The sequence below is a fragment of the Pongo abelii genome, chromosome 3 (genome assembly GCF_028885655.2).
Source record: "Pongo abelii isolate AG06213 chromosome 3, NHGRI_mPonAbe1-v2.0_pri, whole genome shotgun sequence".
Classification (NCBI taxonomy): domain Eukaryota; kingdom Metazoa; phylum Chordata; class Mammalia; order Primates; family Hominidae; genus Pongo; species Pongo abelii.
The window spans coordinates 22900980-22914204 of NC_071988.2; the positions used below are offsets into that span (position 1 = coordinate 22900980).

Sequence of the window (13225 nt, forward strand, 5' to 3'; positions counted from 1 at the left end):
AATGTTTTAGTTAAAATATTCTATAACTAATACTGAGTCACAACTGTGTAGCTAGTAACACTATAGTTGAGTCAGTATAGTAATGTTATTAGGGCTGTAAATTATATCCAATGATTAGCTAAATAAACCTACAAAGAAGAGAAAACCGACAACGCTAAAAAAGAATTTCAATTCAATATCATATTGTATATAGTTTAGACAGATTTGGCTTGGAGGACTTTTGAATTGAGACAATCTTCTTTTAAAAAAAGCTATATCAAATGTTAATTTATTTTTGTCAGCCCAGTTTTGGTTTTAATAATTATTTTGCCATTAGTATCAACAAGAATCAAAGTGATTCAATGTTTTGAGGACAATATGAAATAAATCCTTTATCTCAATCAGGATGTTCCAGTACCAAACTAGCAGCTACTAATGCTGCTTCTGAAAATCCCTCATTTTCTCTCTGCCCTCAAAAGATTTGTTAGGGTAAAAAGTTAACCATTTAGGGAAGAGTTCTAATGTCCTTGCTGGTTCCAACCAGAAGATTAAAAATGCCTTATGCAATTTAAGCATCAATAGAAGACAAGTCAGGAACTGGGACTTATCTATTGAAACTCAGGAGTGCTTGGTATCCACAGTGGCAGATAAATTCAGTATTTTGGTAAGATAATGGTAGATTTTTATTTTCCATTTCGATAAAATAATTGATGAATTTTATATTGGTATAAAACAATCCACGGGGAGTGTATCTTATGTTATTTAGCAGATTTCAGTGCACTTCTGATAGCTGTTATCACATTTCCAATATTTACAAACACTCTTTTTCTCTCTAGGAGATGGAAATGATGGAATATAATTTAGCCATCTTTCCCCAATGTTGCATATGTTGAGTCTTGCAATGCAAATGATTGGCAATGAGAGCAACCATTTGAAATTGGGCAAGGGCATTCTCTGTCATTAGGACCACCATCATCTACCAGCCACAATGGACATCCTGACAGCACGATGTGTCTTCAGCTATCAGCTCATCCCATATTTAACTAACCCGATGACTTCCATATGTTGGGGAACTGCATCCTGTTACAAGTCTTGGAGAAATATTCAGTCCATCTACAACAAAATTGCTTTCTATACTGAATATTCAGTGAGTTTTTCCCTAGGGGAAAGGGCTTGTACTTAAAAATACACACTTCCCAGGGTTAAGTACAAAAATAGAGCTAATCCATTTGATACAATCCCATGTCATTTTTCACCTCTGAACGTTCATTATGGAAACCACCATGTCTGCCTTTGCCGTTTAGAAAAAGACAAGATACAGAAGGTGCACATTACCTTAGAGCTGAAATGCATCCATGAATATGGAAAAGCAGGGAGAAAGGGAAAGAGAGCCAGAGAGGAAATAGAATAATAATAAGCGAGTAATGGGTACTGATCTGAGAAACATGCCAGGAGTTTGGTTACGATAAATAAGAAAAGCAGAAGTAGATTTGAAACATTCGTTTCCCTTTATTAGCTCAGTGAGGCTGATGTGTACTGCACATTTAAAAAAAAATCACAGGAATTTTCATACAATGAATAAAACCACAACAATACATGTAGAATTGGCAGGTGGAAAAAAGGCCCGGCAAGGGCTCAACTAATCGCTCACTTTCCCTCTTCAGCATAGTTCAACCAACAGTATTACACTTTCACCTACAAATCTTAAAGTAGCTCCATCAAGTCAGCAGTTCACATTATTGAAAATGTCTGTCACATAGGTACAAATTTAGAATCATCACATTATAGTACATGGCTATTCTAGGTCATCTATAGATCAGGTCTTAGACTACAGTGATTGAAGTTCTCATTACAGCCATCAAGAAAGGACACATAATCATTACCTACTGGAAGCTCACATCTAAAGGCATGAAAAGGTTTCCTTTTATCAACTGACCCAAACATCATACCCCAATAGTGCAAAGTTCCCTCTCTGCTGCTTTGAATGTTGACAGCCCAACTGTTGTTCTCGGAGTCGTTTAGCAAAAAATTGATTTTGTTGCACTGGAAGAATTATTCTGCTACATCTCTTTTTAAAAAAGAAAAAAATCCACATTACTAAAGCACCAGTTCGGTTACCAAAATTGTAGATGTGGTACTTACCATGGCATGAAGGCAATGGCCCACGGTCATCTAAAAATCCTACAGATCTATGCTGAAATTTGCCTCCAGTGATGATGGGGTGCACGTGTTCATTTGAAATATTCTCTCCCAAAAAAATAAAAATAAAAATGAGAGGAGCACAGCTTACATTTTGATGGGCTACCCACAGTGTCTGCAGAAGATACAAAAGCTCCACTAATTTTAGATGCAATTTGAAGTCCATTGAGGAAAACTATCTTCATGGTAACAATATTTGTCAGGCTGGGGGTGGGGGGTATAAATTAATCCTCAATATGATATCTGTAGTGCTGCCTTTTGATAAGTAAGAAAAGAAACCAAGTATTCCACTCATGTCAACAATCCAGGGCAAAAAGGAGAATGTATTTAAAATTGGATCACAAAAATTTAAAGGCAAAATAGAGAACACATGTGGTCCTTGAACACATAATAGGATTTACTAAATATCGATTTCTTAAAAATAATTTATTGCTCTTAATAGTCTTTTTATTATTATTCTACAACAGAAGATACTCAAAATTCAGAAAGAAAGACTGTAAACTTTAGTTTGGCGTTCACACAGAGTTAAAATACCTGCATTTAACCTACAGAACAACAAGAATTAGGCGGATTAAAGATGTGTTACTGTTGTAACGCAGAACCTGTGAACAGGTTCTCTTATTTCATAGTATTTTTATTGCTTTCTATCTACTTAGAAATAAGAAGCCAAAAAATCAAGCAAGCATCTGACAGGACAAACAGTGGATTCACTCAGAACACAATATGCTGGTGATAAATGAATGCAGCTATCAAAATTAGCTGCATTGGCCTGGGGGTGAAATCCATCTTATAAGATCATGTTGGGTGAGAGAAAGGAAAAGAACAATTAAGTAGTAGGTGTATCATGTCTTCCAGAAAAGTCATGTCAGCCAAACAGTAATCGAATCTCAATTTAGAAACTTGAATACACACTCCAAACGTTACTGAATTCCATTCCAGGGACTCCACACTCAGATGAAATCCTGATGCTCAAAATGGAGGTTTTTCTGAAGTTTTTATTGAATTTAGCAGAAGCAATGTCATCAAGAACAACATCATGGTCACGTCAGAGGCCATGCTAGTGCAAGTAGAAACACTGCTTCTGCAAAAGCTGAATTTCCCAAATGAAGCACTTACACTCCAACCTGACAATTGTCATGCATCCTAGGTAGAAAATTTCCACTGGCTTTATTATTTTCATGATCTCATAATTTATAATAAATAGGCTATCTGCAACTGATAAATATGTCTCTTTAGTAAACAAAGGAATGAAATATCAGTATTTATACAGGATGCATAACTGTAAAAAATACAGATAAATACCATCGTCATACTCTGCCAAGGGAAAGAAATACTGGCTTCAAAGATAGTCTTCAGACACACATTAATTATTGTAAAAATCATACTATAATTATTACCTCAGCATTTTGTATCAAATTAAAATCACAAAAATTAAAACAAAACAGCATTTTAAAAAGATTTTTGACTTCTAGTTTCAAAACTACTGTTGATAGAGAAAATAAAAACATTTCTTAATGGTTACCCATTGAGAGACTTTACATAAAATCATGATATCTTCTAGAAAAATTTTAGATGAGAAAATTTCATTCCCCTAACAAATCCAGTGTATAAAACTTCAAAGAAAAACAAGCGACAAGAAAATGTGGAAAAATATCGCAGAAGTGGTTAATACCTTTAGGGGACTAGGATATTTCTTGACAAGATGCTTGGATTGAAGCTCACCTAAGGGATGGATGTGCGGAAAGCATCATTTTGCTCTTGTTGCACTCAACAGACACACACACTTTTTGTTTTTACAATCAAATATATATAAGCAGTAAGTTCAGCTTCTAAATATGTTAGTGTACAATAATTGTTTCACCTCATAATTACATTTGAATATTCTTGATTAAGAAAAATTTAGCAGTTTTGAAAAGAAGGCTGCATTTACAGTGCATAGCTGTAACAAAAAAGAACATTGTTGTATAGTATATACATAAAATAAAAATACTCCATTTAACATCTGTAAATACTTAACTACATCAGAGAATGTAGCAATTACACTATCTGAACACATCTCAGAGAGTTCTACCCAACTCTCATTAGTAATGAAACCCGGTGTCCGCTCCTCAGAAAGAACCGCTGAACAAGCTGCACGCTTGACCATTGACAAGGCTTTTGAAATTTGCAGTGGAAGATCAACATTTTGGACATTTACATGGGTGTCAGGATTAAGGATGAACTACAGAAACTTCAAAATGTTAGGAAACTTTAGCATTTTGGTGCCCGCAGTATCCTCTCCCACCCAGATTCCATGGCAAAAGGAAAAAAAAAAAAAAAAAAGAGAGAGAGAGAGAGGGACAGGATATTAGTTCTATGGAACCTGTGGTTTCTTCAGGATTGTCATCTAATCATTACGTTATGAGAGAAAGCTTGCTTCAAGTTGATTCTGCACTTTCTTAAAAAAACAGAGTACAAAGGCTGATGCCCAGACATCAGCGGCTGTCATTTTAGGGTGGTTTGTGGTTGGTTGGTTGGTTGGTTGGTTGTTAGTTTTCTTTCCTTTTTAATTTATATATATATATATTTTTTTTTCCTTTTGAATAGAATACGAACATTTTGAAGTTCTAGGTTTTAAGTGTGTCTTCATGGAACTGCTGCCATTTGAAATGGTTTGCCCTTGCACATTCTGGTCAGGTGCCCCCAGTCCTCACATGTACCCACACATACTTCCCCTAAACCAAGCACACACACCACACACATACATACACACACATATACATGCACACACGCACACTCCATCACCAAGAGACTCCAGGAAAAGCAAAGCTGACACCCATGAATAAACATGTGCTTACTGGATATCATTCTGTCTCTTGCCTCTTCAGCAGCTGTGTTCATGTAAACCATTGTTGTTATTGTTGTTGTTGTTCTTGTTGTATTGTTGTTTTGTTTTGTTTTTGTACAGAGAGTGTAAAGTAGGAGAAATTCCTAAGTATGACTTGCAATAGTCTTTAGGGAAGGACGCGCTGTCCCATGAGGTATTCGCCATCCCTCTGTCATCCTCAGCTAGGGAACATGTTACCTGCGCAAGCTTCTCTGAGCTTCTTTCAGTAAACTATCAAAATCCAGAGAGTCATACTTGCTCTTGGTGGAAGCAGGGTCAAAGTCATCTGAGTTTGAATCTGAAAGAAACACAAGCCAGTTTAGATACACACTTTGCTGATGGCCATTAACTCAATCATTCCAATTCAAGATTACCGGATTCGATAACAACTCTTCCCATCAATATACTTTAGAAAACAATATCCAGATTTTATTGGATATATATGGATATGTAGGAAGAGGATGGGGAGTAGTGAGCTTTCAAAAACACTCACCTGTGGACTCATTTAGGCTTAAACACCCTGGGAGTTACGCAGAGCACACGTTAATATATCTCTGGCAGATAACCACCCTCCCCTTCCCTCGACACGTCAAATGACTTGCCCATGGTTCCTCAATAACTTAGATGTAGACGTGAGAGTACAAGCTGGAACTAATTTTCCTATTCAATGGGATTAATTTAATTGAGCATAAAATCCAGTAGAGTATGAGAGAAAGAATCATGAGAATTTCCCCTAAACTTCAACCTGATGCTTCTCTTTGAGGCAGGAGGGGACATATGATGTGGTCCTCTACTTCCGTACCTCTGGGCCTCCCAGAATTTTTGGTGCAAATTCTCCCCAAATTGGAAGGTTGAGAGAAATGCTTCACATCCCAGGAGAGTAAATTCGGAAAGAAGAAATAAAGTGCAGGTATCAATAAAGCCATGCCCTTCTTGGACTCTTAAACTAGTCCAAGTAAGCTTTTGAGCAAAGTTTCACTGCTACTTCAAACAGACCTTAACAAAATAGATATGTTTTAGCAATACAGAAAGCAAAGTAAAATTCTGTTAAATATTCCTGGTTTTTCTCCATTGACTTCTATGAAAAAGCCAGATATTTCTGCTGGTCTTGCAAGTAACAAGGGGTGGCTTGGAAATATAATAAAAAGTCTCTTATAAATACATTAATTCTTTTGAAAACATTTATTTGAAGGAAAACAAAACCATTATGGAAAACTAACAATTCTACCAAAATATAAGAATTCCCATGCTTTTCCCAGAGTAAGTTACAAAATCGAAATGGTCAAAGTAATAGAAGGGTGTAATACTAGATACTACAGAGGCATACTCGTTGACCTAAAATGTTGTTTTGCTGACAAGATTGCAAACCAAGCTCTCTAGCACCGGCCTGACCATCCCATTTCCCAAGTTTCAATCTACCTTTACATACCTAGATTTAAAGACAAAGAAATGTCTGTATTTATGTTTTCCTTTCATTCTGATCACCTTTGGTCTTTACTGAGTTTTTTTCAGCAAGTTTTTTTTAAGGTAAGAGCAACGAGAACAATTACAGTCTCAATAATAAAAAACAGAGACAAAACTGGCCAATCTTTCCTCAGTAACATCTTAAATAGTCAATTCTTAAATTACACTGGCTTCAACGCTTCTCTTCATAGGCTAATGAATGGTTTTCTTGTATTGCTAAGGCCTCACAAACAACTGATGTTCAAATCAAAATCTTTTTTGTGGAGACAAAAAAAATGTCTAGCTCATTGCTAGAGATTAGTCTGAAATCAGAATTCCACTTGCATTGTAGATCAAGAGGGAAGATTCACCCAATGATGGAGTCTGTGTGATAAAAGTCAGCCTGGAACCATCAGGGACATACACACATACCTTTCCTTGAGGAACACTTTGAGAATATTTTAAATTTCCTTACTTTGCAACATTCTAAGCAAACTCTAGAATTTCAGTGTTTCTGTATTTTATTAGCAAATATTTAAAAAATTGTGAAATAGTAGTTCTCAAGAGTTTCTTCACTGTGAAATATAGTGTTCACATATATACCCACTTACACAGGCACACTGTTATTCAGAAAACAACCAAAAATATTTTTTTGTTGCATGAGATGGAATGTGGTTACATTTCATTTCTGAGGCAATAACATCTACTCCACCAATTTCTCTCCTGCTAATGAAAGGATATTGGAGCACAGTAAGATATAATAAAAATGTTATAGGTGTCAGACCTCTGAGCCCAAGCTAAGCCATTATATTCTCTGTGACCTGCACGTACACATCCAGATGGCACATACACATCCTGCCTTAACTGATGACATTCCACCACAAAAGAAGTGAAAATGGCCTGTTCCTGCCTTAACTGATGACATTGTCTTGTGAAATTCCTTCTCCTGGCTCATCTTGGCTCAAAAGCTCCCCCACTGAGTACCTTGTGACCCCTACTCCTGCCCGCCAGAGAACAACCCCCCTTTTTCCTTTACCTACCCAAATCCTATAAAGCGGCCCCACCCCATCTCCCTTCGCTGACTCTTTTCAGACTCAGCCCGCCTGCACCCAGGTGAAACAAACAGCTTTATTGCTCACACAAAGCCTGTTTGGTGGTCTCTTCACATGGACGCGCATGAAAATAGGAATAACTCAAGCCACTCTAATTTTTCAAAATAAATTGTTATAAATAATGATACTGTATTATTTGAAACAAATCACATCATGCTTATATTCCCAGCACCTGGAAAACTGTTGGCACAAAGGAGGCACTCAAATTAATATTTGTTGAAGGAATATACTAATCTCAAACACCAAAATATTATTAAAACCATGGTTGAAAATATTTATATTGGGGTGTGGGAATGATTTATCAATGAATGGCAAAGAAATACATAAAGTTACGTGTGTAATCAAGAATACTGATAATACAATACATTCATTTCAGTTAATGAATAATTTATAATGTATGTGTCATTTATTTTTTTAAATGTTTAAGTTATATAACATAACTAATTCCTAATCAAAACTATTACATTCATAATACTGACCCATCTTTCTGTTTGGATCCTGTAGTCCTACTTTAATTTCTCTTTGTCTTTCCCCTCTGATTTTTTTTCATTGAGATCTTTAGAAAGATCCATTTGCTTATAAGACAGTAAATAGAAAGACACACACACTACAGATTCATGGCAACTGGAACTTAAATCTTGGCTTCGCTGTTTTAACCTTGATCAAGTCATTTTAATCTCTCACTCTCATTTATAAAACTGGGTCATAAATAGTAGCTGAAATCGTTATGTTTTGCTCTATCAATATTGTAGTCACCATTATCTAGTTTCAGTAGTAGAGAAATAGGATGTATAAGCTAACTTAATTTGGGGGAGCAAGTAAACAGAAAGAAAATTGGTTAAATCTATCTAGAATGATAAGTAACTTTCCTGTCTTGGTAAAATTAATCTGTGTCACATCATTTTTGCTTTACTATTGTGACATATGTGTATGCTCCTGACACCTGAGTCCAGTATATTCTTATGCCCTGAAGCGTGCATAAACACTAAATATGGTGAGCACAAGAATATTTGAATTCTTCAGGGAACAAAGACAAGACACAGGAAAAATGTTTTCAGTTCCAAAGCTGATTCCTAGAGTCGATTCTTCCATTTTAAAACAACTTTACACTTCTAACTTCTCATTCCCATCATTTTAAATTATAACCATAGCCACTATTTATTGAGCACCTATGTTATGCCAGACATGTGCTAATAGCATCACAAACATTTATTTAATCTTCACAATAACACTATACGGTATCTTACAAATGAAGAAGCAGAACTGAAGGGGTTGAATTGTTTGCCCAACGGTAGTGGTAAGTCAGATTTCAATCCCAGGTCTGCAGGATTCCAAAGCCTGGCCTCTTCAGACTGTACAATGCTGGAGCTCAGAAAAAAACTACCTTTGTGCCATCGTAGAGCTTGAGGGAATTGGAAAAATCCGTGCTACTACAATGCACATCAAACATACTTTTCAGAAAATACAGAGCGAGCTTAGCAATGGCAAAGTTTCTATTGCTGCCGGCTAGGCAGGGAGATAACGAGAGAGGAAGCATTCTTCTTAGAAATATTTCAAGGAGGTTCCAGTTCAATTTGGAAATACCATCCAATCCTCCCTCTCTACCAGTGATGAATCGTGATCTAAAGGCCCCTCTAGGTAGCTTATTTTAAACTCTAGATGTTGTGAGAGACTAGAAACACCCTGGCCTTCATCACTGAAGAAAATAAGTCAAATCAACTCAAGACTTCAATCCGTCTTGACTGTTTTTATCAGCCAACATTTGAACAAATGACTTGCCACGTTCTATATTTTCATCCCTAGCCTGCTATCTCTCTAACAGTTAGCTGCCTCTCCACTGCTTCCCACTATCTATTTAGCTTGTGGAGTGAATTATAGCATATTCCCTGTGAACAATGCACATCACCCGTATCAATTACTCTAGGAAGACATTCCTTCGTTGGACAGAAGAAAAAAAATCCCTGTATTTGGTATTTGTTTCCTTTTTTATACCAACCCAGAGAAAGTGCATATAGATATCTAATAATGATGAGGACTAGATTTATATGTTAATTCCATGATAAATATTACAAATAAATGTAATATAATTATGTCATATGCACAAGACATTTGTCACTTCCCTTCCTCAAAGAATTTAAAGGCTTACAATGCACACATTAGATGGGGAATGACATGCAAAGGAACAAAATTAAAATTGGAAACGAAATTAAGATGTCCATTTTGGCATTATTTATAATATTCAAAAATTAAAAATTAAATGTTTGGCTATAATGTAATGACTAAATATAATGGTACTATTCACTCAGAAAAATACTGTGCAACCATTAAAGTATGTTAATAAATTATTTTTAATCTTGTGAGTCACAGCAGAGCATGAATTTGTATATTAATTGAGAAAAGTAGAATTTGGAAGTTTATATACATATAAAAATAAATATATATATATAAATTCAACTATAAGAAATTAGACATGCTGAGACAAAATACTGGAAGGCAAATCACTTCGTTGGTAATAGTGGTTATTCCTGGATGACAGGCTGATACATTATTTTAATTTTTTTCTTAATACCTTTTTATATTTACCGTATTTTACCCCTTGAGTCTGTACAGCTTTTATAACAGGAAAAATTAATATCATGTATGCTTCAGTTTCCTTATCTGTAAAATGGGGATGATAATAATAATATACACCTCTTAAGATAGTTCCAGTAATTAAGTGGAAAATGCTTTCAAAGCTCCTGGCACAGTGTCTGGCATATGGAAGCACTCAACAAATAACAGGTGTTTCTTTTTTTTTTTTTTAAAGAAAGAATAGTGTGATTTAGTATATGAAATTTAATTTTCTTCTCTCTAGTTGTAGTTCATAGAAAATGATGATATTTCTAAGTGTCTGTGAAATAACAAGAAAAAACGAGACTTGCACATTCTGTTCCATAAAACAATGATGGCAATGCTATGGTTCGTGAAGGGATTCAGGGTAGGCCTGGAAGGCAAAATCAGGTTACAAACACACACACACACACACACACAGACACACACGAATCATAAACACATGTAGACACACACAATACCTGCATACATACACACACATAGACACATGATAGCCACACACATCTGCATAACACACGCACACACAAAGCACAATACCACACACATACATGTTTAATATTCACACAACACACACAGACACACACAATATCCACAGAGATACACACAATACATGCACTCACAAAATATAAAGCTGCATGCACACACAACACACATACAGAAATCATGAACACGTGGAAACACACAATATCCACATACATACCTACCACAATTTTCAGCACCTGAGTAGATAGTACAAAGAATTTACTTCTGTTCTTTCTTGCCAAAACCTAGGCCCCTTTCTTCTGAAACTGTCTTATACATTTTTCTTAAAAATCTGTATTCAAACATTCCCTTTAGTAAAATAAAGTGATGGTTCAACCCAACGTGCCTACAGATTATGTTTGCTCCCATCTTGAGCTCTACATTATGGATTCCTCATTCCACGTACAATAAAATCCATACCTAGGTCTGCATAGTTAGACTTGAAAAATTGCTTGCGTCCACAAAAGTACAGCTCGAAGTCAGTTTCGTTCGACCTGCGCAAAGTGTATCCATTTTCAAGAGCAGCAAAAGCATCACAGGTATAACGGTAGGTAATGAAACCATAGCTGTCTCTGCAACGGACAAAGAAAAGTTCAAAGCTGGTTAAGAAGTATTAGCATATGGGACTGTAACCCTTTCTACTTTGTGAGACTTCTCCGGTGCCAACGTCTGCGCCACTGCATCCATTTATCAGTGTGATTGTCCTGTCAAGCAGCTAAATACTTATTTCTGGGACAGGAAATCTCAACTAGAAAGATTAATAAATAGGGATGAAAGAAAATAAATAAGGTTCTGAACTCAACGTGTCATCTGTCAAAGCACTTACATTGGCAACTCCCATCCCAGTAATCTTATGGCCATAATTTTTTACATACGTCAGCTTCTAAACAAGAAATAATCTTGAAGATTCTCACCCATCATCCCGCAGATTTACTGTGCACTCCTCAATTTCACCAAAAACTTCAAAACGGTCCCTCAGTTCTGTCCGTGTTGTGTCAGGTCTGATTTTACCGACATAAATCACACGGCGCTCTTCCTATGGGGGGAAGGAAGTAGAGAGTTCTGGAGTGGGAAAAAAACTAACCCTCGGCCAGGCACAGTGGCTCACACCTGTAATCCCAGCACTTTGGGAGGCCGAGGCAGGTGGATCATGAGGTCAGGAGTTCAAGACCGGCCTGGCCAAGATGGTGAAACCCCATCTCTACTAAAAATACAAAAATTGGCCAGGCGTGGTGGTGGGCACCTGTAATCCCAGCTACTCAGGAGGCTGAGGCAGAGAATTGCTTGAACCCGGGAGGCAGAGGTTGCAGTGAGCTGAGATTGTGCCACTGCACTTCAGCATGGGCGACAGAGTGAGACTCCATCTCAAAAAAAAAAAAAAGAAAAAGAAAAAAAAGCTAACCCTCTAGAAACATGCATAAATGTACAATCATGCATAAGAAACCCCACTGAGCATGGGAATTAGAGCAAAACATACACTACAATGGAAGGAAAGACTACATTTGAACCAAGTATTAATTCCCATTTCTTCAGTATCAATCTCTTCTCGCTCACATAGATTCTTCTCTTCACCTCTACTCTTTTCTACCTTTCCTATCTGTCTCTGTTCTACTCTCAGATGAACTTGATGTGTTAGAAAAGAAATCTGTATAGTGCATTCTTTTTTCAAATCATGGAACAATACCTATTAAATATTTGAACATTTGTGACTTGATTATGAATCAAAATTGTTATGAAACTGACCTGGCTTACAAAACTATTATATTTCTCATTAACTCAGAATTCTAATACTGAGATGAACAAATTCTGACGTCATCAAAAGAGTGGTTCTTAAACTCTACTATACATAAAAATTACTTGGGGTGCTGATTAAAAATGCAAATGATTGAGCTTTATCTAGTTGTACTAAAACAAATGTAAGATAAGGTTCTACAACCTTCATTTTTAACAAGCACACCCCAGCTATTTTGATGCAGGTGGTCCAAAGACAATAATTTAAGAAATACAGTCTTAAAATGTAGGCCATTTTAAGCCATGAGTCTCCAAAGAATAAGAGCTAAATAAAAGAGCCTATAAATTTCACTTTGCCAATAAATCTAGTCTTATTTTAGGAACAGACTAGAGGGGTGTGGCCTAATTTTCACAAGTGGAGTCAATATCATAATCTGAAAGTCATCAGTAATTTATAACCTACAAAATACAGGAATAATATTTTATAGCCTGAGGATAAATTCTTTTTTTAAGCATAGCAATACATTCTTAGTGTAAGAAGCAATCCTATACCTCTTGTTCCAAGAAGATAAGGCCAAAAGTTATGATGTCTCTCAAAGTTTTAAGAACATAAGGAGTTAACATAAAGAATGTGCTCACCAACTAGTTTGTATGTATAGTAAGGACAAACAATGATAAAATGAATTTAAGGTTGCAGAGATTTAAGTTAGGTTGAAGCAAAGACTAGAAGCAGAGAACTGAGGTACAGACTTGGCTTGCCCAA

General features: G+C 36.2%; 1 protein-coding gene across 6 annotated transcripts in view; it reads right to left on the minus strand.

Annotated features, from left to right (window-relative positions):
• Positions 1 to 2589: 2589 nt before the first annotated feature.
• PPARGC1A (PPARG coactivator 1 alpha) overlaps positions 2590 to 13225 on the minus strand; it is a 681503-nt gene continuing 670867 nt past the window's right edge. For 5 of the 6 annotated variants that reach the window (XM_024245518.3, XM_024245516.3, XM_063722653.1 and 2 more), the window contains 3 exons: positions 11646 to 11767; positions 11152 to 11303; positions 2590 to 5342 (listed from right to left, as the gene is read on the minus strand). In XM_024245518.3, the coding sequence (XP_024101286.1) occupies positions 5239 to 5342; positions 11152 to 11303; positions 11646 to 11767 (378 nt within the window). In that variant the 3' untranslated portion in view covers positions 2590 to 5238. 6 annotated transcript variants of the gene reach the window in all.